At 39.4% G+C, this 25332-nt stretch overlaps 1 protein-coding gene across 1 annotated transcript in view; it reads right to left on the reverse strand.

Annotated features, from left to right (window-relative positions):
• The window catches only part of RPS6KC1 (ribosomal protein S6 kinase C1), an 88077-nt gene that overhangs the window by 48902 nt on the left and 13843 nt on the right, over positions 1 to 25332 (reverse strand). The window contains exons 4-8 of the mRNA XM_027723745.2: positions 22043 to 22158; positions 19979 to 20072; positions 16283 to 16342; positions 15093 to 15455; positions 506 to 624 (exon numbers count right to left, since the gene is read on the reverse strand). Of these exons, the coding sequence (XP_027579546.1) occupies positions 506 to 624; positions 15093 to 15455; positions 16283 to 16342; positions 19979 to 20072; positions 22043 to 22158 (752 nt within the window). The remainder of the gene's footprint in view (positions 1 to 505; positions 625 to 15092; positions 15456 to 16282; positions 16343 to 19978; positions 20073 to 22042; positions 22159 to 25332) is intronic.

The following is a 25332-nucleotide window of genomic DNA, read 5'->3' on the forward strand; positions in this document are numbered from 1 at the left end:
GAAAGGATCAGGAATAACCTTTGCACAATTAAGTACTTATTCTGTGGAAAATTCATCTGACCTCTTCTATCATGTGCTCGACTCACTTCTGACACACCACTATGTGCTAAGCTGAAGAAACCAACAGCTTTCTCACTCCCTACAGGGCCAAGCAATATTCTCATGGAAAAGTCAAATTAAATGTTACTTCTAATGTGGTTTTTTGCTTTACCTTTAGATTCTTTAGTATGATGAAAAATGTTTACCTCATCAACTGTAAGTAGCAGGAAAGCATGTGAAAACCAGCCCTGTATTAAACCAAAAATTCTTCATAATGTTATGAAACACCAACAAGAATCAGAAAAGAATGGCAACTTAGCAAAAGTGTAACATCAAAATACTCCTCAGGCCTCCCAAAAGAGAAATTCTAGCTAGTTTTTGAACCTTAAGTTTGAATATGCTTTGCTAAAGACAAGACAACTTAATTATACCAAATTCTGGTTTGAAAAAATAAATTAAAGCCTACCATAGAAACAGATGCATCTTCAGAGGACTTATGGTAGAGACTGGAAATTTTTTCAGCGCGCATAAGGTATTCTGCAGTCTTCCTTTTCACTGCTTCTCGACGAGTTGGACTTGATTCACCTCAATAGAGAAAAAAAAAAGTTATGTTTTCTACAAAGAGAGAGGTACTAAGTAATCAAAGCACATGACTACTTTGATTCTACCTTTTTGATTTCCTTTGGCTTATCCATAATGAAACCTACAGACATACATCTTCTAAAAATCCAGTACTACGACCTCAGAATTCTACAAAAATAACAATTTAAGCCTTGCCATAGACTAAGGTAAATAAAAAGCCTTACCTAATATTTCTGAGATTTGGTATATGTTCCTATGGTAACATAAGTAAGAACTGAAATGAACCACTGATCCAAATGTCATATTAAAAGAGCAGAATCAATTAGGAAAGACAGAATAAGACATTTACAACAAAACAATAAAGTTATTTTTTCCTCAGGTTTCCAGTATGGACTTTCCTAAGTACAAATTAAGTCTAGAAATGATATTAAAAACCAGAAGGCAACATGAGAGACCCCAAGAACTCTTGCTCGCAGCTTTCCAATGCTAGCCATTCCTTGCCTCTTGACTTAGGGTAACACGGGAAGAAAGGAATAAGCACTTGCGCCAATTACTTCACTTCCCAGATAGCTGAACCACCACTGTGTTATTTCTAATCTACCCAGACTCTTACAAGAGGTGAGAATCCCATGATACCACACAAATTCTGTATTCACTCTAAAACTTACAGTTTATATTTAGGCATTCACATCATGAGCAGTATAGTGTTATAACTGACTCAATTTGTGATGACAACGCCCAACCAGTCAACTGCCAGGCACAGATAAAAAGACTGTGAGACGCAATTGTTACAAAAGAGAACTGAGATTACTATGCTGAAAATAAGATAGAGACAACTGTCCCAGAGGCAGAGACTTCATACAGTCCTGGCAGTCTCTTCCAGCCCTCACGAAGGCCATCCAAGACTTGCAGAAGCACAGCCTTGACTGCAACGGGTTCTGCACTGCCAGGTGCAAGCCAGCACCCCTCAAACTGATGCTCCAACAGGGCAAGGAACCGCAAGATTATCTGCCTAACAGCTACTCAACATGAAAGACAAGGCAAGAAACAGGAGAGGTAATAAATTAAACACACAAATCCTAACCAACAGCAGATAACAGTCAATAAGGAAGGCTGAAACTCCTAAGACACTGATCAACGGGCCATGAAAGGAACATGAGTGTAACCTTGAAGGAGTTTAACCAGCAACTTGGTAATTGATAACAAAAAAAAATAGGATTATTGTGGGTTATCAAGAATGAGTCTCATAAAAAAGAGCAAGTTTATTATGGAATTTCCAAGGGAGAACTTACTGTGTAAAAGCTTGCATTCAAAACTTACTGCGGGAGGTTTTCAGGGGGCAATTGTGGCAATGTGTAAGACATTGTGAAATTTTTAAGAGCATGATTGAAGGGAGGGTCAAGGTGGATGTGAGGCACAAGCATGAGAAAAGAGGCGGAAATTTCATGGGTAAATTGTGAATAAGCAGGCTGCTGGTCAATACACTAGTCTGACTGAACCCTGTATCTGAGCAGCGCCTGTCTCACCTTCTTAGAAAACTGTTTCTCACTATTCTCTGCATTACTGTACTCCTTATTCTCTGTGCATAAGATACGCCAACAAACTTGAAGACCGATAAGCAGGCCAGTCAGACAGTGTCTTGAGAGCTGGACCATGGACCTTGGGGAGAGTTACCAGAGAGAGCTGAACAGCAAGTCTTTCCCTGACCAGCAATAGTTCAAAAGACATTGGGTTGTTCATGCTGCCAGTGGTTATGCAGGTGCCTGTAGAGGCCATATCCTTCTGCCTGTGCCAATCCATCTGTGCTGAACCACGTCCATACAGAGCATGTGTGCACACATGCAAGCCCCTCAGCAACTTGCACTCAGCTTCACAGTTGGCAGGACCTGAAGAAGAGATGAGCTGCAGCCGTGTACCTCCAGCAGCTCAGAGCAGGAGGACTCGCTCTGATCCTTCAGTCAACCATAGCTGGCTAGCTTGAACCCTGGATGGGTTAAATAGGCAGGTTGTCTGTTCAGTTTTCCCAAAACACTTTCTAGATGGCAGAGAACAATCAAAAATTAAGTACAATATCTCTTCAGAAATTTCATGGAGAGTTCCTCTCTTGTAAGCTATCAGAGCTGCTGTTTTTCCCCTGCCCCAAACAAGAGAAAATGAATCATTGCTTTTGCCTTGAACAAATCTTAGAGTGTGAAGACGGCACAGGCACTTTTTCACTTTATGTTGCCATGACGTGCCACTAGTCATTCTGACCTCATTATAAAATAGAGATTCCCACTTCTTTCATATCATGACTAGAGACTACCCGAACACACGGAACTATCACACAGACTCCATCAAGAATAAGCAGAAGAGACTTTGGATCTACTCCAAATCCTGTGGTAAGTGATCTATTGTAAATCTTACTATCCACCTCACAGCAGGAGGAAAAAGTGCTGTCACCTCCTTGGATAGAGACTCAGAGCCCTGCTCTGCAAAAACCTTTGTGTACACTTGGTTCGGGAAGAAGCAGGACAGTCAGAAATTCAGTGCACTTTAGCATTCAATATTACGGATATGTATCGATTTCTCAGTAATTTCTCTCTTTCTAAAGACAGAGGGCACTTTGTACCTAGAGTCCACTACATGAGACTGCCAGTCTTGTTCTCATCCAGGATTTTAAAAAAAAAAAAAACAAAACAAAAAACATCACTCAACTGTTTGAACTTGAATTTGTCTTTATCAGAAGAGAACAGATAAACAGTATTTTTTTATACGTGTGTGTTGCAATTCCTTAAAACGTGACTAACGTTCTTACTTTCATCTCTGCACATAATGTTAATCCACCATAAAACTTTCTTGTGCCGATCCACTGGTGAGCACCCACGTTCTCTCTGACACACAAAGTGGCAGTCGCTCAGGGAAAACAAGACACATCTGCACAGCAACAATAAACTCTTCGGCCAGTGTTTCCTTCAAGCAGACTGGTAGAAAACTGCTACGTTAGTGTCTAAGGCTATCATAAAAGTCAAGCTTACTGCTTAATTGTTAGTTATGTGTATTTATTTTGGATGTTTATTGCCTTTTTTCGATGCTTCAGTAATTTTACAGTAATTAATGCAAACAGGCTAGGATGTCCCCTTAGAGCTGTCTTTGTTCTCCCTACTTTCACAAGACATTAATTTCAGTTTTCCTTCTACTTTTCCTTCCTGAGTAATTTGTTAAATAACATTTGCAAACTGTTGCCTCATTAAAATCTTTAGCCATAAAAAGGGTGTGGATTCACTAAACAAGATTTATTCATCAAGTTCTTGCATCTTATTTGTGAATAAGATCATTAACAGTTCAGTCTCTGAATACTTTAACAGGTGAGTGTTTAAGAATTGGATTTATGGAAATAGGATTTTGGCTTTTTATTCTTTGCATTAATTTAACCAAGAAAATGAAAAAGACTACATTCCTATACAAATTCCCATTTAAACAGCCAATATCCCACAAAAATCTGTAAATAAATACAGGATATTAATTTAATAAACAAATAAACGCTACTTTAAAAGCCTCAAACACAGGGAGTAACAATAAAGACCCCATTAAACTCAAAATAATCTTTAGCATTTATGTCAAATTTGAGGTCATAGAACTCCTCACTTAAAACCAAATAAATCACTAAAACAAAGTACTAGAACAAATCCTTATATTTGACAGATGTTAAAGCTGTGATTCAGACTTTATGCATTATTTTTTTTAAAATGCAATGCTACATTTTGCCATGGAATAGTGTTTTTAGTTATGCAAAATGTATATTCTCAAAAGAATCTATTTTATTTTATAATAAATTAGAAATAATAATTTATTCCTAGTTAGGAACTTCTGATTTAAAAATTGCTTGAGCATACTGAGCTCCTATTTCCATTCTGTGGTTAGCCCACAATAATCTAAAGAGGTATCTCTCTAATTACAATTTAAACTTGAAAGGCATTTTTCTTTAAATGGCAGCAAACAGGAAATGTTTAAACTGTGTCAAAGCCTTTGATGAATCTTTACAACTGCTCATAAAAGATCATCCTGCTTAAAATAATATTGATTTTTCATTTATTTTCCTAGATACTAGAAGATTTATGTTTCATCTGATCAGGATCAAAGCTTCTCCCCTCTCCTGATCACTGGGATTAAATCAGCAATGTCATTTTACACATTTAAAAACTACACTGCTAAAGCAAGATATAAAAGTGCAGCAAGGCTGATCATAGAGACCTCAGAATAAAAACCCCCTCAAGATTCCCCGTCTCTCTCTCTCCCTCTGCATTTGCTACGGAGCAGCTGTGCCTCACACAGATTCACATGAATGAAAATATTAAGGCGAGAAACCACCCACTTAGTTTATTTTCCATATGACTTTCCTGTAATTATTTTGTAAACTGTTCACACAACAATATATAAAAACATCTGCAAAAACAGGTAATTAATGTGTCAAGCCAAACTAATGCATTTTTTATGGTGTCCATGCTTCGTCAACTGTAATTATAACTCTTTTTAAGCAAATGATGATGTGTTTGTTGCAATGTGCAAGTGGTTATTTTAGATGCTCTGTTTACTATTACTGCAAACAGAATATAAAAACTCTACAGCTACTTTGTTGCACATATAAGCCTTCATCCACATAAGCACAAGCAGGCTGCTCCCTCATTTTCCAAAGGCTTGGCCTATTTCAAAGAAAGAAAAATATCTTAAAATGAAAATTGGCTTTGGAAAGGCTGACCAGGCCACCCACTGACCAAAGTAACAGTAGCCAGGAAATTAGGACAGCAGCCAATAATTTAAAATTTTTCTTCAATTTTTATTTCTAAGGATGGCTCAGCCACGATATATTTACAAAGACAGACGTTCCTAACAACATTCAAATTATTTTGAGGGTTGAATAGAGGAAAACCACAAATATCAGAATAATTTTGCCATTGAGTTCATCTGTGACTTGCCTGCTCGTTTTCCCATAGTCCACTGACTTGAATGAAAAAAGACAAAGCAGCAGCATTTCCACAATGTACAGACCAGTAGCATATACTTTTGTTTGTTTTCTGCTCAAAAAGTCTTTACTCACATCTCAGAGCACATCAGAAGGGGACACACCTTTGAGAGATTAATTAACTCAATGTCAAAGTGTTCAGCTCAGTTAACTGTTTATTCATGCATCAAACCTTCTGCAATTCTATCACGTAGGAAAATTACTTACATTCAGATATTAATAGCAAAAAGCTATTGAAAGGGGGCCATATCCAATAAACAAACAAAAAACCAAATAAACAACACCTGGGCAGTAAAGACCATGGAAAAAACCTGCCCTTTTCCCCAAAATAATCTGGGGTACTAACAGAACGCATCTCAGACACATAGAAGGGCTGTCAAACTTCCTCTGCTCCATAGCTAATCTCCTCCACAGATCCAGGATAAAGTCCTGGAGAAGATATGCCTCTTACAGGACAGTAGCACAGATTGCTCTAGTTGCCACTTGCCACTACCATATAAAAAAAAAAAATAATCAATAAATCACAGTAATATACAGTAAATCACAGTATGTAGCACCCACACAAGAATTCTAGATACTCCTTCCTTTCTTTGTGCCTGACCACTTCCACATCATCCCCCTTGAGGCGTTAGAGATTCTCTCAGGAAGAGTCAATCTGTCAGGGCAACATAGGTGGTCTCCCTACCTAACTAGTTGTTTGGCCAGGATGGGGTTATTTTCACAGAAAAGGTAAGGCTAAAAAGTTAGCATTACCTGTCCCAATCCTCTGTAACCTCCTCTTCCTGCTTTTCTCTCAGACTTACTAAAAATATATGTGGGCTGCCTTTATTTAAAGAAGATATCAGAAGAGATTTGCTCCAGGAAGGAATGTCCTCTTGCAGAACAAGCTACAAGGAACTTGTGGGAGACTGCCTGTTGTGCTAACCCCAAACTCCATGTTCTTAACAATTTAAACAGTAAAACTTTCTCTAAATACTGAAATCTTCAATGAAACATTTATAATTGCCAAATCTAACAGCTATAATACCATTTTTTATTTTTAAAAGTTTCTTTATCTTCTTCACAGTCTTCCTGCACATATCACCCAGCTGGATTGCTGAATTTTTCAAAGAATTGCTCTCTATAAAAATGCAAGGGAGTAAGCCTTAAAAGATTTATTTCTTCTCACAATGAAAAGAGGTTTAGCAGCACCTTCCTTATTAGTGGGTAGCCCAGCTGTTATTTTTGCCTAATTGGTTCAAGAGGACCTCTGTTCTTCTTAGGGCAAACACTTCTTACATCATGTGAAGCAGACTCCTTTGTCCATAATAGCCAAACAAAAGCTCAGGCACACCATAAATGACAATGCGACTCATAATCCAGCACAGGTTTGTGATGACTTTGGACACAGCTTTATAACCCCAAAATTTATTTCAGGAAGGGGAAGAGCTGCTGATTTTGGAACAAGTCTCCACCAACTTTCACAGGAGAGTGGGTAACCTTTAATTTTCAAACAATTACTTAAGTGAAATGTGGCAGGTGCTGAGGTAGATGGACACTGCAGCATCAAGGGAAGAGCTATAGATTTTAGCAGTAGGTGGGAGTTTGGAATTGTGAAATAAGCCCACTAGCTCATCGCCTCTAGTATGCTATATATTATATCAACAATGAGTTCCTTTGAGGTGGTGGTCAAATTCTGCAGCTGAAAAAAATCCTGTAAATATTAAAAAACAAGACAAAGGTTAAACTCATTACAGTAAAACAGCTTGAGGTGATCTTTTTTCCTCTTTTTTTTCTTAACATTTTGAGAGAGCCAAAATTTATTAAAATGCAACACACTTATCAGAACCATTTTCTTATTTTTTGAAGATTCAGAACAGTACCGTACTCTATCAACCAAAAAGAAAAGCCACTTAAAAGTTAAACCTTTCATGCTGAAGCACAAATTTGTGACAGTGAGAGAGCACCTACAAATTCTTCTTCCAGCTTTCCAGTGTGCTCATAACTATTATGCCTATATCTTATATACATCGTCTTCACTGCAGGTTGTTTAAGACACTTACAGATCTACATTTCCTATGAAGTTACAAGTTCTGCATCTTGTAGAAAACCTGTGGTTACATACCTGTCATGTAAATGTCTAGGTAAACATTTCTAGGTAAACATTTCTCTGGGGAAAAAAAAAAAGTTGGCATTTATGCCAAAGTTAAGACTACATAGAAGAATGGTGTGGGTGAAATGTGTTTGAGTGGCCAATAAAGCAGGAGTCAGTAACACTCCAGATAATAAGAATTGTAATTTTCCAGAAATGCTAACCAACAAACATCTGCTTATAGAGAAACCCTCATGTTAAATCCACAAGGTGGTGGCAGCTTTTCATGCGCTTGTGTGACTAACTGGAAAAAAAATAAAATGAACAGTCACCCAGCACACATTATTTCATGGAGGCAAAGCTTAACTTCCCACCTATCTACTAAAACTAGAAGTCTTCAACAGCAAGGTGTTTCACCAAAGTAAGACTTATTACGAGAAATATCCTTGAACATTTTTCTGTTGAACTATGTAAGAAGGAAAAAAAACCCTGTGAGCATTGCAAGACAGAAGGACAAGCCATGGCATTCTAGAACAGATGAAAAAACACTATGGTGACAGATCAGCAGGTCCTTCAGCGCAAGCACCGCAGGAACAGGAGGAAAGCACTGACAGAGCAAGGAAAGAAGTTGCTCAGGCCACCACCACAGAAGAGAAGAAGTTTCCAAGTTCTCTGCACTCTTCCTTCTTAACTAAAAGGACAAGTTCAAATATGAATTACAGCCACAAACATTCCTTGCTTCAGAGCAGAGGGAACCCAGGCGCAGAGATACCTACAAGTAAGAACAGTTTGAAGCATAAAGTATTGCAGAGGGGGAAAAAGAAAAAGGCAGATGAAAAACCAATTATGAGATTCATAAATCCTGACAGTCTAATAGTTCTCATACTTATGTATTAAATACAATTCATATGTACTTTTATATACTACTATGGGAAATGGTATCTTTCCCTGAGCAATCACAAAAATCTCTAAAACAGAAGAGCCAGCGGCAGGCCTTGTAGAGATCAAACCTATACTAGTTCTTCAATGCAGCTCTGAAGCTAGAGGGGCTATTTTAAGATACTGGAAGAGTAAAGAGAGAAAGAGGACAGGAAAAGAGAAAAGGAGGACGTGAAAAGAGAGAAGCTGTATATACAAGAACTGTTTGGGGGGAGGAATCAGAGCACTGATTATCATACAGCATCATGCCCTTAAACATACCTATGCAATTTTTCTATTCCAGCTAGTAATTTGCCTTAATTCACCTACACTGTTTGAGGCATTTAATTCTGCAGCCAGGGACTTCAATTTCCTCACCTGAGGACAGAAGCGGCTCTGTAACCCAGATCAGTCTGTTCTGTCTCCACTATGTGCTGGAAGAAGTGTGTCAACCCTACTAGGTCTTCTGATGGGAGGTAGAAACTCCACACAGCAACAGTCAAAAAAAGATTAATGCACTTTGCAGCTAAGTGCTGGCTAACAACAGCTGAGATAAAAGGCTGTGCAGGCAGGAAGAGATGTCTGTCAAAGAGGCCAGGAATAAGCAGCAACCTGGCAAGGTACTGCTATGAGGACAGATTCAGAAATCTTGGAAAGGTCAGATGAATACCAAGCCAATGCAGCTAGTCGTGTGCCCCAGAAGACAGAAGAAAACAGATTTCTAAGGCTCATGTGGTCACATATTAATTAATTCTTTAACAGCCACATGCTAAGCAACCCCATTCAGAGTCATCTCTGCATCAGACCCTACATGTTGGCTTATAGGTATTGCTACAGTTCACCTTTACATTTATTGCAAGGCTCTAAGCTGTGCAGCAGGTATTTAACCTCAGACCTTTATCAGCCTCTTGGTGCAGAGAGGTCTTGCAATTGAAGTGGAACTTTGTCTTAAGTATTTACATAGCTGAATCTGCCTGCATATATACAGTAACCAAATCGAGTCAAACTCTTAAGTGAATGGCCCATATGGGGATCAAACCCACAACCTTGGTGTTATTAGCACCATGCTTCAACCAACTGAGCTAATCTCAGAGTCAGTAATGGATTCTACAAGACTAACCTTGTCTAAAGCTCTGTATGGTCTGCAATGGGCTTGGAAGACAACACAGTTATGGACAGCTCATAGCCCATAATAATATGTGTTTCAGCATCACTGGCAGCACACTGGGATAAGATGGCTCTTTTTTTCACCAACCACAATATTTCCAACATCCATTCCTAATCTAGCTGCTTATCAACACACAAGTCTTCTCACAAACCTTTCTTCTGAAGCAGCAGCTGTGATTTCAAGAAGCACTAGGAGAGAGGGAGCACTTTGTATTGTTGCTTAAAAAGCTGACCCAAATAGTCCTACAGCATCCCCACAGTCCAATAGCAGGAAACAGAGATGGTTTTCAGGCTCCTCAGGTAGGAACCAGGGCAGGAACTTGACTGGTTCCAGCCTCAGTGGAAGTATAAAACTACAACAGCAAATAAGGCAAGCGATGATATACCACAGAAGCACAGAGGTCTGAGATCAGGCAGGGGAGAACTATAGTTCCATCAGTCAACCTGTCACCAATCTTTCCCTGTGAGGTCCAGCACAACGTTCAGGGTTTCCCTGCAGACATCAGCTCACACCCCAGTGCACCTTCTCAAAAAACAGGTCTGTTGTTTCCTTAAAGATGTTGCTCCAGTCAGGCACATCTAGTGGATAGCTCATGAAGTGTCTAAGAGATTGTTACTATCAATGAGAAACACTACTCAGAGAACTTAACGAGTGAAAAGAATTTAAAATAGCTACTGTGTGGTAACAGAAGTTGTCTTCATAAGTGTCATTCAACAAACAAGTAAAGGAAGCCAGAAACACGCTGGTGGAATGCCATGGCTGTTTCCCTTTTCATAAAGTACTGTCTTCTTGGCATTCTGTCAAGCATGCTCCTGTTTGCATCCCTGGCTCCATCACAAGTTCAAATCATAGCTCATCATAATCCCAGTAATTAGACACAAGTTGGTTTGTTTTCAGTATATCCAAAAATATCATCTAGTTGTCCAAAGTATTCCCAGCATTTCATTGTATATGCATTTCTGGGTTAAAAGTCAAAGTCATTTTAGCAAGGTTCCAGTAATTTGTGTAATTTTTGTTCCAGCTCTGTTTACTGGATAAACATTAAAATAGCACAGAACAGTGAAAAACTGACATTCACAGTCTGCTTTCAAAGGCACTAGCAGCTTATTTAGAAGTTGTAGATACCTAACACAAAACACAGATACCTGGAATACAGTTTGTGGCTGCTGTGACTCAAGAGGAATCACATACTTCATGCAACAAGGTTCATGCTGTCTAAACCAAATAAATATTCGTTCTGCCCAGCCACAGCTGCTACACATGTGAAAACAAACATTCCAAAACTCTGAGAGAGTAAATGGATCATCTCCCTTCGGATGTTAATGTGCAATATGGATGGACCAGCAACGAACATATTCGCTTTCTAAACCACCTGGAAGAGATCCTGTACTTTTCTACATGAATTAGACTGACCATATTGTGCAGCATTGTTGCTTCATCAGGTGCCTGAAGGTATTGAAACCTAGCAATAAGCAACAGAATTAATTTTGTGTTTCTCACACAGCTCAGACTGCACAGATCCATAATGGATATAACTGAAGAATAGCTGAAGTTGAAAAAGAGGAGCAATTTATATAAATAGGACTCCCTCCTTTATTACAAAAAATTCTTTCCACAATTTCAGCCTCATGATCTGTTTTTGTCCTAATGAAAACTATGCCCTATACCAAAGTCAGGGAAAGCACTACTTTGCATAAAACACAGTTAACTTCCAGCCTAGAAGTTGGTGGCTTGCTATTGATTAGCGCATTTTTTTCCATCACTAGGCCTGAAGCAATGCATTGACCTCAAAGTGCTCTGACATGCTAACAAAACAAAGGAACAGCTGTAATTGTGAGCCAAAGTTTCTATCACCTAGTATACTTGGTATGCTTAAAAAGGCTGAAAATTTGAATTCTAGGCGGTTTCAGCTCCTGGAGAATTGTTTAACCATCCTACACAACCTTGACAGACCTGTCTTCCAAAAGCTCCAAAACTCTGCACACAGCAATGAAAATACATATGTACCTTGCACAGGATAATTAACACTACCACGCTTCTGAGAGCATGTGCACACAGCTGAAAACAAAGCCAAGACGGCCGTTTCTTTGGCGTAAGCATATGTGACACCTGCCTCATCCAGCATTAGTGCCATCAGCTCAGAGAGCTGGAAAGTCATCAGGAACATAACAGGTTCAAGTGTGCTCCAACTGCCTTTACAGAAGCCACCTACTTCAAAACAAACAACAGAGGTCTATAAACTTGCAGTCAGAAACTTACTCAAACACGATTTTGATGAGGCAGCCTTGAGAAGTAAGTAGACCTTGTACCAAGCCTAAAGGAGCTCAATTTTTGGATACATCTCACCAGCTTACAGAGGTATTACATTTCTGAGGTAATGCAATGTTTCAAACTCAAAGTTTCAAAACCAGAGGATGGGCGATGTTTCTTCACCCACACCACTCCGCGGGCTGGTTGCATTTCCCCGATTCCAATTCTTAGGTGTCAATTTCTATTTCCTTGGTGCCACCACGTGGCAAAAATCTGTATTACCGGTTTCAATGCAAAAAGCCACCTGCAGCCCATTCCACAGGCCACACATTCTGCTACGGCTGCACACCGAAAAGCAATGACACTTTACACGGGTCTAATATGTATGAACACTCTGTTTCACTTTCAGCTGTTACTAATACTTATTTAGACAAAATAGCTTGAAAATAATCAACGGCAGAAGACCAGAAGCATTGTGTAATAATTGCACCATCCTTATCTCTGAAAGGAGCATGTTATTATCCATATGAAATACATAACCAGGGGTGTTTAAATAACTGATTACATTACGGGTTTGTCGTTTTTTATTGCAACATAAAGTGAATATTCACATATCAATGCTAAACGTAGTGCCTTCACAAAGTAGCTACATTAAAAAGTTTTGTGTGTCTTTTGAGGTTGTTTTTTTTTACTGTCCTCATAGATCCTAAGAAGGCATATATTTTTAGGAAGGCATTTGAATCAGCCCTGTCATGATAAAGAGGGCATCACTGTCTGCCTGCCAGCTTGCAGAAGCTCCAAGGAGAATAGGACACAAAATGAGCTGGATTTACCCAAATTTAGTGCAAGTGTCCAGCAGAGGATGAACAGTCATTTGCTTTCCGCCTTCACAGCCATGAAGGGTAACACAGAGAAATGAAAAAGAAGAGCTAACTGCTAGGATCTAGCCTGTGCACAATTATGTTCACAAGGGATAAGATGCCAGTTAAAAAGCAACTTATTGCCATTATTCCCTCTTCTGTGCTTTACAGATGAATGTCAGGGACTGCAAAGGAAAAGTTGCAGGTGCTGGCTACATGTCTCTTCATCCATCAGGAACATCTACATACATGCACAAATACCACTAAATATTTATTAATAACGCCTGTACTATTTGAGTGGCATCAAGAAAACAGGGCAGAATATCACACTTTCCTAAGACATCCTGAATTTCTTCCTAGCCTGAAAAGCATGGATACCAGTGAGTGAGAGAAAAGGGTTAACAGTCATCTGAGGAAGCTGGATGAGTGGCTACTCTGCAGCAAAAAAGCAAAAGTCCTTGGAGGAAATTCTGGGAAATGCAAGTAAGAAGCTCAACCCACTCTGGTTTAACATGTTAATATGCATCAGTTGGGCAAGAGACCTATAATACATGCAAGAAAAGCCTTTCACATCTTCAAGGTAAACATATTACCATAACGATTACCACAGATTCAAAGCCAATCTGTTTAACCACTGCCACAACTCAAGTATGCACAACAGTTACCACAGCAAAAAGGACGTACGATAGCCTGACTTGGGTTCATGCCCTAACAGTTTGAAACTGTTTAATAAAGAAGTTTTTGAAGTTGAAATTTGAAGTGTCGGTTCAAAACTGCATCATGGCAGCCTTGCATCATGGCAGGAAGACAGAAATGACTATGACAAAACAGGATATCCTTCAGAAGACCGTAACAGGTCTATGAAAAAGTACATTGGCAAAGAAAGAATAGCTGGGCTCTCCAACAGAAGGATTGCCAGCACATTCAACATCAAGAATGAAAAGCATTTTGACAACACAGGCAAGAAAAGACAGGATGCTATTGAAAAGCCACAACAAGCAGCAAAGCAGCAACCCTACTGACATCACTGAGACTTGAAAAGAAAGAGGTGGATTTACGTTTGCCAAAAAGTGTAAGACACTTTAAGCAAAGGCTATGCACATATCTTGGCCCACACTTCTAGTTCTCATCAGTAACCTATCAATTATTTTTTGCCAGAACCCATTAAATCAGCTCAGCAGGTAACTTCCATTCCTAGAACTGTTCAGAAGGCCTGGACCACTGCTGTGCATCACACCAAGATGCAGCAAAGGCTTCTGCTTGTGTGTGCTTTGGTACATTAACATTTAAGTTCAGATCTGGAGCAGCATAATGCATCTGTGCTGTGTGCTGTCAAACAAAGCCACAATTCTAATCTTACTCATTTGATCTGTGTGGGACAGAAGCACAATACACAGACCCTGAATTCACTCCAGGAAAGAACAAATATTTTCCTGTGCTTTATAGTCTTAAGCAATTGTTGGACAAAATGCAAATATATGAGGTTATCACTCCAGATTCTCAAGAACTAGAGAAGGAAGGGAAAAAAATTGCTCCCTCACTGACAAGCTACAAGGAGACTACACAGAAACCTGCATGTAGTTGCATCTGTCTGTTAACAACAGTTTTTGCACACATACTAATGTGCCAGTCTTTTAATAAAGAAAAAATCCCGTTCTCCTCTAGTAATGCAGGTATGTTTGTACGCATCCTTTAGTTAGAAAAGGAGAACAGTTCAGTGGAAAAAACAAGATGTGAGCGAAGAGTAATTCTAATCCTGTTGTGATTAGGAAGCTAACCTGAGTCTGCCTCTCCCCATGCATAAAATGGGGATAATTAATCCTCACTTAACCATGTAAATTAAATAATGTTTCAACAGCGCTGCAAGTGCCACATATTAATTAATGCCTAGGTAATAAAAAGGAGAGAGGCAGGAGCGAAGCACTTCGCTACCTACCTGCAAGTCAAAGGTTGTGCTGCAATTTTAAAAGAGGAGATATTTGGCACTTGCAAGATGAGACCCTAAATTACTATTCAGTCTTAGAGAGAAAGATTTCCCTCTCTTATATGCACACAGCTATCAAGTACATGAAAGCCAAGCACACATCATTCTGCATTTCATATCACCTCTTTGCAACACAGTAAGCTGATGTCAACTAAGGAAATGCCATAAACAAATACACACAGCCAAAGATAAGACAAACATAATGGGAAGATCCATACCTTGAACACCTTCCAGAAGCAGATCAACCCCCTTTCTATAAAAGCTTAAGGCAGTTTCATAATCTTCTTCCTCCTCCTTCTTCAAGGCCAGTTTTATTAACTCGCCTGCTTTCTCCAAGTAATCTTGTTTGCCTGGCTTGGGTTTTAAGCTTCCGGTAAACAAACTATGGCTTTCCCTCTCTCCTTCGGGTTTGCTCCACTCCTGCTCAGGTGCCAGCGTGCTTTGTGCTGGGGGTTCAGAAGTAACGCAAAGGCCAACAGCTCTACTGGGAGAACTTTGGTTGGATGCCATTCCATCATCTAACTCAGCAAGAGAATCTACATCGACTGTCAGAGAGATCAGGTCGCTGTCACTGGAGAAGCCTAAAAGTCAGAAAGGTATCTATTACTTTAGATCTCTCATATACCTTAGGAACCTTCAAAATTCTTTATCCCTTCCAAAGATTTAGCTTTCTTTTCATTCATGCAGCTTCCTGAGACCGTGCCCAGAAACTCCCTGCCTGTTTAAGACAGCTTTCCGTCTTAAAAAGCTTTTAGTACCTATAGAAACATGCTTTTCAAAATTAACTACAAACTCTGCAGAGCAAGGGGTCTTGAATTTAGTGCTGAGAATGAAGAGACCAACATCTAACACCCAACTTAAACTTTCAAAGCCAGTTCACCACTGGGCTTCAGAAAATTACAAAACTAACCCTTTCTGAGTGAGTGCTATTAGAAAAGTCAATCAGCAGGAGCCAAATTACTGTTGCAAGAAATCCCAACATACTGTTTAAATCAGCAAGGGGAAGCATCCAAAAACAGTAAATTAGGAGTTTAAATTAACACAGTTAGTGTCAGCTTATGTATCACGCAGTACTCTTAACTCCCATCTAACACACACAGCCTTCTTTCATTGCTGACACGTGGTAAAAGGAATTAGGTAACACCTCTTTCACTCAAATCTGAGGTAACACATTTAATTTTACATTTGCTACAAGTCAGTATATCTTTGCTGCAAGCTGACCTTCAGTAACTAAACCACAGGAATTTTGCAAGGTTATTTGGGAATAAAAGGCAACAAAGATATTTTACACACACACCATTTCATTCCATAAGGATTATCATCCACAAAAAGCATTCACTCAATTTTGACTTTCAATTATGCCTATTTAAATTCCACAAACGTAACAGAAACAACTTCTAGATCTCACCTCCACATTCCGATTGGCTCGTAAGTGTCACGTCATCAAGCCCACTTAAATCCTTCCGAACTGAAAAGAACAAGAACGACAAAAATGTTTCTGACATCCTTTGGTAGAGCAGATTACACGTGCACTTGCCATCAAAATGTAAGAGCACAACCCTCCTACAGGTAAAAGTACATAATATGAACCTGCTTTTTGACTGGCTATCAGAGATACCCATTTGGTAACATACCATTAGAATTGTGACTGGTATAAGATTTGCCATTTCTCACTGCTTCCGCAGTTTTTAAAACAAAACACGCATGTTTGCTTGGGGGGGGGGCAATTCAAACCTACCAACTCACCTAATTTCAACAGCAGTAGGATCATAATCCCTATCTCTCACTGCCCTGATGATTTACAGCTAAGGAGACCTTAAAGAGGAGAGCCTCCAAGGCTGGGATCTACACACCACAGAAAAAAAAAGAAGTCAGCTTTCAGTATCAAGTATGTTGTTCCAGAACAGTACCCTGCATGAGACATACCGAGCTACCCACGAATTTGGCAGTGCCACCTGGATATCAAGTAGCAGTTTGTTTTATCACTTGGCACATGTGCCCACTGAGGCAATAAAACAGGCAACAAGGTCAAGACATTTAGCTATCTGTACACACAGAGAAGGTAAATTCTAAGCTAAAACCTGGTGTCTGTTTTCTCCCGTATTATTGAGTGAAGAGTTTGTCCACATTTCCAGGTAACATGTTCTGATTTATATTCCAAAAGTATGTGGCAGCAGCAAGAAGGTGACTCGAAGGCAACTAACACTTCCTTGTTCATTTCACAAATGTAGAGTTATAGGGAATTTACAATTTATGGAAGAGGAGTAAGAAGGCACTGTAGAAATACTGCTTTTCTAAAAGCTAGCAGTATCTTTAATATGAGTGAGAGGAAACAGACATGAAGGAGAACAAACTACCAGCCACTCTTTGTCTGAAAAGCAAGGGACAGTCATACTTAGTGACCCAAGACTACTTGAGAGGAGGGGACAAGGCACACAGAAGACAATGCTCCTGATCTTCTCACAGAAGGGACATAAAGTGAAGTGTCCACACAGAGAAGAAAACTGCCTGTGTAGCCCCAAATCTGGCAAGGAAGAAGGAAAACTCCCAACAGAAATGTTGGAGGAAGACAGAGGATACATTAACTAGGGTAATAATAATGGGCCCCTTCACCTGCTCAATTTAGGGACAGCAACAAAACTCGGGTGTGGAGGACTTCGAATTCAATTACACTTAGAGGAATTAAGTGGTGGAAGCAGAGCTGATTGGTGGATAAAGGGTGCAAATAGAGAGCATGAATGGAAAAGCTGAGTTTTGTGGGAAGGTTGTTCTGGCCACCCAGACTAGATGAATTAGCATCCATCCACATAGCAAATTTCACACAGACTCAAGTTCCCTTCCCTACAGGCCACACAAAACTACATTTGCTCTTCTCTTGTAGCCAACCTGACCAAAAGCTGTCCAAACACAGCTAGTATGGCATAGAGCCTGAGCTAATAAACTTTTCTTAAGGTCAGGTTTAGAGCCCAGATCTGGCACCACACAAACACAGTCATGGGGCTTCCATTCAGCTCATGGAGCAACAAGGGTCTGAACTGCACAGGCTTATTTCTGGGAAGATAATGTATACATGGTAAAAAAAAGGAGGGGGGTAAAAATAAAAAGAGAAATTAGCTTCCCAATGAAGTGCTCTAAAGAATCTGATAATTGGTATAGAAAGACTTATGGAGAGGAAGTTGGACATTTGAACGTCATCCCATGTACTCAGAGAGGAAGACAAAGCGCTTGTTTTTCAGGAATAACAGATGAGTATAATAAGGTTGAAATTGAACATAAGTTTCTGTTCTTGTCTCTGCCTTATGAAATTTCACCAGGAATCTTAGGAGTAAACACAGTTTCCAAAAATTTTTGGAAAGCCTGGGTAACCTGGCCTCTTGAAAAGGAGATTTTCATAAAAGTATGAACTGCCAAAACATTTTTACAAGCAAGATAATTGTTGCTTATTTTGGTACAAAAACACTTCTGCTACTGTCAGTTTCCATCTCCTACCATTAATGTGCACACCTGCTACAAAAATAACTTTGTCTGAAAAGAACAGATAAAAGAGAGAAAACACGACCCACCCTTAAAAGCAAACAGCAGCACCTGTTGGGAACTGGGTCTGATACTTCTCAGTACAACAGCCTGAAGGAGCAGTGCCCACGTGGAGGCCCTTGAACGCTCACAAAACATAGCACAGTGAACCAGTCACAGTTAACTACCATAATCAGACTGGGAAAAATCAGACGCAGGCAGGAAGCCCTGAGGAGAGGCAGGGAGGAGACTCAAGGCAGAGTATTGCCACTGCCACCACTGCCATCTAGAGGCCTTAAAAGCAGATGTTTCCTTCTGTCCCCGGCTCTCCCCCCCTCCAAAACCTGGTTTCAAACATAAGAAGAAATGAGCTGGACGACACATAGGTTTTTAGAAAATATAACTCCACAAAAGTCTCATTCAGCATCTTGAAGTCCTGTGCTCATGGTCGTTGCAAGTATCCCGTAAAAGCACTCCAGCAGATTCAGAAAGGTATCAAAGAATTTTTCTACTTAACAGCATTTTTTCTTTTCAGTATTTAATCTCACATAAAGGAAGTGATTTTCTTCTTCTAAAAATGATGCCCTTGTGAATAAAGAATAGAAACGTTCACATTAAGCACTTATAGAAGCACTTTTTCTTTTATAAGGCACAGTGCAACGTGAGTGCATTGTCAGAATGTTAAATTTCACAGAAATCATGCCCCTTTAAAACTAGTTAGTGGTATTTATCATAACTATCCTCTGTAATTAAACAGCTCTATGCCTTTCCCTTCACAGAATGAAATATCGTGAGGACATTAGTCCATAAACATCACAGAAAATACTACAAAATAAAATGCAAAGCTCACTTCTCATATATAATATATTGTACAACTGAGCACAAAGTTACTGACACAGAGAGATCCCAGTGGCAAGTCATACAACCTCAAGGAAAAAAGAAACAACCACTATTACCCCTATTAGAAAACACAAGCAGTTTTCATTATTCAAGCATTGTTTTATCAAAGCAAGTTCTATGCCAGAAAAACCAGAGGAAATTTAATAGTTAAGAAAAAATCCCCTCTCATATAAGCATAACGAGTGTTTCTATAATAATGTGTATTTATACATGAGTGCAAAACAATTCCAATGGAAAACCTAAGGACTGGAGAAGAATTTCTTAGAAATCACAAGGACCAAGTGTAACTCAGGAACACATAAATATCTGAAAGATTGCATGGTACACAGAGAAGTTTAAGCTAGCACAGCCTCCAGAGGCAGGCAAGAAGCCCCGGTACAATATTTATTTGGGCTGACTGACCCTTCCTTACAGCTATACTATTATTTAGTGCAGGTGAAGTGCCACTAAAATTACTCTACATGTGGGATCCAAGCCAGTATGTACATCTTTAGAAGCAAACTTCCAGAGCTGCAGACAGAGCTCTGCTGACCCCAAGCTCTCTTTCATTAATCCCAGCTCTGACATATCTGCCATACCAAGCAAACATAAACTGGACGGCAGCACTCCATAAACAAATATGGCACTTGTCATTTACGAGCTGCTTTAAAACAGAGCACACTGTAAGGACACATGAGAGAAGAAAGCAAACCTTCAGAGCTGCAGTCAGACAGATTGTCAGTCACAGAGTCAGAAAGAGGCTCAACAGGACCAATCAGTTCAGAGCCATCATGCACCTCTCCACCCTGAAAAGGAAGAGGGAAAGGAATTATTTAGCTGCTGTACTCTATGGAAATTCTCATTATATAGAAGTGATAGTCAAAATTAAATTTCCTAACCAGTGAATGCTCTGTTACTTTAGAGTTAATGCATTTAAATAAACTATATAAGCCTGTAAAATTAAACAAGGACTTTTAGTTAGGTCATGTTTGGTTCCCACAGGCTGCCTATTGATCTAAACCGTTAGCCCACTGCAACTTCAGAGTTCTGCAGCAGGTCTGCCTGCACACTCAAATCTAACAGGAAGAGAACAATCATGTTCCTGCTGTCCTGTGTCACTTATAGTCTGTGCCATCCAGTGGTGCTCCTAAGCTCAGCAGGTCCCTCACACAGGACTGTTTGCCTGTCAGACTCATGTCCTACCCACGACCCACTGTCTTAAGTTCAGTCATAGTCAAGACTGGACAAGGATACCAAGACACATTATTCCCTCTCAAGCCTGAAAGGAATCAAGGACAAGTGAAGTAATAACAGGAACAATTACTTGCACTAGAAACCACATACATGGGGTTTTTTTAAATTTCTGCTTCAAATCTTGGGTGCACACTTTCCATGTAACTTTAAGAGAAACTGCACCATTTTCAAGGCTGTGTTACATACGGACACTGCTAATCTGTCTTGAACTAGCCCAGCACATTTTCAACCTAGCCAGCTCATTCTTTTGATACACACAGCACTCCCTTTAGTTGTTTCTAAAAATTTATTGTCCGAGTCTCTCTCTCCACAGCTATTTGCACAAAAATCTGAAAACAAACAAAAATCACCCATGAACAGAGCTAAAGGACACGGGCTGAGCTGATCAAAACCCAAGGCTCTCCTACAGGAAAGCATAACACCACATCAGCTAACAAATGAGCCTCAATTATTACATTTGCATAATTCCCCTTGTAGACATAGTTGCTCCTAAAAAAGTTAACGTTTTTCTAGTTTTATTCATTTCCTTGCAAAGCCAGGAAAGGTCCATTGGGAGGCTAAAAGTAATACTTTTATTAAGCAAAGGGGCGGAAGGGAGCTCTGAAAAAGTACCCAAAAACACAGAAGTATTTCCAAAGAACTGAAAAAATGCAAGTGAAAATTAACCTAAAAGTAAAATATTCTAACCCAGTCTCCCACTTATTGTTGCCACTAATGCTTAAAGAAAATTATTTTAAGTATTATAAAGAACTCTGCAATAACTTCATCATGAAAATGAGAATTTTAAGCCTCAGTGTAATTTTGCTTTTGCATATGTATCCTTTAAATATACTTAACACATTCATACGTTTAAGTCCCATCTCAGCCAGATGAGTATTTCCTTAATTCCAGGGAGTTACTATTATTGTTACATGTAAATTCATGCTTATGAGTTTTCAGAATGTTAGACTAAGCTACTGAAAATAAAGAGGTTTGAAGGAACTATTGAAAACAAACTGCTTCAGCTGTAATAAAGAGGAAGTCCATATCAATGTATTGTTAGATACGTTATGGAGAGCGGTTTTCACAACATTGTACACACAGCATGTTGGACTAGTTATATGCCAAATTTGTTGTCATGGACCTGAGTCCATAAGAGACCATACGGAAACAGTCTAAACAGTCTTCGTTCCTTTAGTTTGAAACTATAAACACCTACTTAAAATACAGAAACAATGACAATATTTTATTACTTCCCTACTGAACACCTAGATTCATCATCACAGGTTTTGCTCATCATTTAATGAAAAAATAAATTTTGAATCCCTTCACCTGAAGTTCCTGTAAAACTTTCCACCTTGTAGGGGTGTGGCATGGGGTTTTTTTTAAAGCCACATTTCTAGAGTGAACGGAAAACCCCCAGTCCCTTCACAAAGCATGTCAGTTCAGCTCACTCTCACCCAGTTTATAAAGTAAAACAGAATCAGCACTATATTTTATTTACATTGGTAAGAAGCAAATACTTCTGCAAATGCTAACCAACCTTAAAAAACTCTTCCAGCTGTTTGCTGTTATAGAGAGCAGGGATATTGGCAGAAAACTGCAACAGATCTTCAGCACATTGCCTTCTTTCTTCAATCACAGTCTCATCAAATCGCCCTGGAAGAGACACAGATTGACAGTTTTAGAAATAACTACACATTTATTTTGCAATAATAACTACAACGGAAAAGAAAAAAAACAAACGAGACAAAAGCAACCTTCTGGAGACAATGCCCTGAGTCTATGAAAGTCACTCCAATGCTTCAGGAGAATATAGCAAATCTTCAAACTTCCTATTCTCAATTGTCCCTAGAGTCCCGTCTTCTGCAATCCACTCGGATGATGAAAGCTGGCAGCTACGACAAGAATCCTTCGCCCTCTCATCGTAAGAATATGTGAGGCAACACTCTTGATTAGCCAAGAGACACTAACGGATGTCCAGTGTTATCTAACAACAAATGATACATGCACAATTTGACAATATGCCAGTCAGTGTCAGCCCTGATTACGGCCCAAATCCTGTAAGGAGCTGAGCAATCTTCACATATTCTCAAGAACAGTGCACAATATGAGCAGATAGTAAACAAAGTATTACTAAAAGCCCCCAAACAGATCATCAATTCCAAGGTGCCATTTATGGAGGAGACAAAGTGTAAGGGAGATGGTGAAGCCCTGCCACCAGGCACCGAAGCCTTCCTCTGAAGTAGTTCCATGCAGACAGGATCTCATCTCCCTCTGGATTCAAGAGGTAAACAGAGCCGGAAAGCAGCTCATTTACTAAAATGTATGAGCCTTCCTTTTTCCCTACCCAGCACCCAAAACATTCCAATTAGAAAAAACATACTTAAAAAACAATCCCACAGTTCACCTGAAGAGATTTGCTTCTCAGGAGAAAACCCTTGGATTGCTACCTTACATTCACATCCTTCACAATTGCACATAACTTATTTTAGCTTTTTATATCAACATCACTTTGTTGTTGAAATAGTTACAAGTTTACAAAAGAAAAAGGGCAGAGGTTAACAGTAATAATTGAAGGAAAATAGAACAGATATTGGAACCGCTATACAGAGGGGGAAAAAAGGATTGGGAAGACAAGTGCAAGAAACAGTATTGCTATAACAGCATGACCAGAAAAATAAGAACCACCTGTGACAGCTCTGTGGCATTAACCTTTGAAGAGGACAAAAGAAACATTGAATACAAAAGCAAAATTCATTTATACTTAGAGCAAGCAAAAAAATAATCCCAGAAGAAAGTATCAAAGCAGGATTCTTTCCAGAAATTCTTCAAGTAAATAGCTCCTGCCCATGCGGTACCAGAAAAAAGAAAATAAAACCAAAAAGACACACACATACTCACAAGATCACAAACAAAGCTTTTGGGGCTTATTTTTTTCCATGAAAGAAAAGAAAAGACATCATTGGGCTAATTTTCAGCTTGATTGGTTCCGTACCTTGCTCACCCTGCCGTTTCAGCTGCACAAACATGATCAGCTGTACAAAAGAGTGAGCAACAAGCAAGCAGAAAGAAGGTAAAAGCAATGCTACCACACTGAGTGGCAACACTGAAATCAGGCTTTATTAAACTGCTCATCAAACTTGCTATGTCTTCAGAGCAACACTGAGGGTGCATTAGGGCTCTTGGTTCATTCCATGCAAAATTGGACATAAAAAAAAAAAAAAAAACAACTTCTCTCAGCAAAGCACAGCAGCATGGGCCAGTTAAATGAATCTACAGAATAACACGAACAGTTATAATGCAATACAAAATCAATCATGAAGAAGTAAACATGCAACAACACCAGAAACAGATAACTTTTGCAAGAAAGTAATTCTGTAAGATACGTTTCCTCATTTACCAAAAATCTCTCCCTGTTCCAAGTCATCATCAAACCCAACAAAAACTAATTTTTCTTATCCACATCTTCTCAGTACTCCCACTGGGCCCCAGATAGCACACACCAGGATCAGCACTGCCAGGCTAACCAGTGTGTGTTCCCCTATTGCCAGGCAGCTACAAACCTACAGGTATGAGCTGAGCCTGCCTGGCCTTCACCAGCACCAAAGCACATGCTCTCTTCTTACTCAGCTGCTGTTTCATAGACTTTGTAGAAATATAATTACATTTGCAACCACCTTCACTCTCAGATTTAGATTATATTAGCCACATGAGTAAGAGGTTCTCCGTTCTGAGAGCACAGTTACACAAGTCTTAGTTTCTTAGGAAGCTGAGCTAAAAAGGAAAATAAAAATACATGTTTGAACAGAGCTGTTGAAACATCACTCACTGTCACATTTTCCAGCCCTGCAGCATCATGATACACCATCAGGACAACTACTCATAGAACTAGAGGACCTTGGGGGAAGGAAGAGCATAATTCAGTACTGGTTCAGTTCACAGACTAGCTGCCATCTTGCCGGCAGTTTAATTCCCAGGCAACCCTGCCTAAGTCCTTCCCCCTCTTCCTTTTTTCATACTTTCCTGTATTGCTCAATACTTTAATTATCACCCTTCTCAATGAGATGTTCAAAGATGCTTACATAGCATGACTCTTCAAAAAGTCATCTTTCATCTAAATCCACATTATTTCTGCTATTCTTTACATCTCTCAGACACATGTAAACTTCGTTATAGGACTATGTCTTTCCAGGGTTTTTAAGAAGTGTCAGCTACAATTTTAGCAAGCAACACGTGCAATAGCACAGTTCTGCTATTCCTCCAGTGATGATCCATTCAAAACTTCTTATATACATGAAAGCCAAATGTAAATTCCTGTAAAGAGAATCCACAATTAATTCTGTGGAGCAGACTTGAACAACAAAATACCTGGCAAGGTTTGTGTTCATGTTTCAGTTAGTTTCTCACAAGACTTCCTATTGTACATGACACCAAGTTCTTAAATATGCTACTTTAATGTACATCGACTTTCTGACTCACGGAAGCGATATCTGGGGGGGGTTGTTTCTTTTTTGGCAGGGCTGGGGGCTGTAGGGTTTTTTTATACTAGAGTACACTTTGGCAGCTGTTAGATAAGAGACATGATGAACACAGATTTACCCATATTTTGGTAAAATCCCATGTATAGTTAACATGTGGGAATACTTACAGTGTCCAACAACAACAAAAAAAGTAGTTTGAAAGTACTGAAGAAATTATGTTGATGCGTGTTAGGGTAGGACACTAATCATGTCACAGAAATAGGTATAATTTTAACAACTGGATCTGTTAGGACATTTTAGATTTCCAAGATCAAGGTCACTGGGTTTTTTCCCCATAAGATGGGTACAA

The sequence above is a fragment of the Pipra filicauda genome, unplaced genomic scaffold (genome assembly GCF_003945595.2).
Source record: "Pipra filicauda isolate LSUMZ 115617 unplaced genomic scaffold, ASM394559v2 scaffold221_size1283894_pilon, whole genome shotgun sequence".
In the NCBI taxonomy this organism is placed as follows: domain Eukaryota; kingdom Metazoa; phylum Chordata; class Aves; order Passeriformes; family Pipridae; genus Pipra; species Pipra filicauda.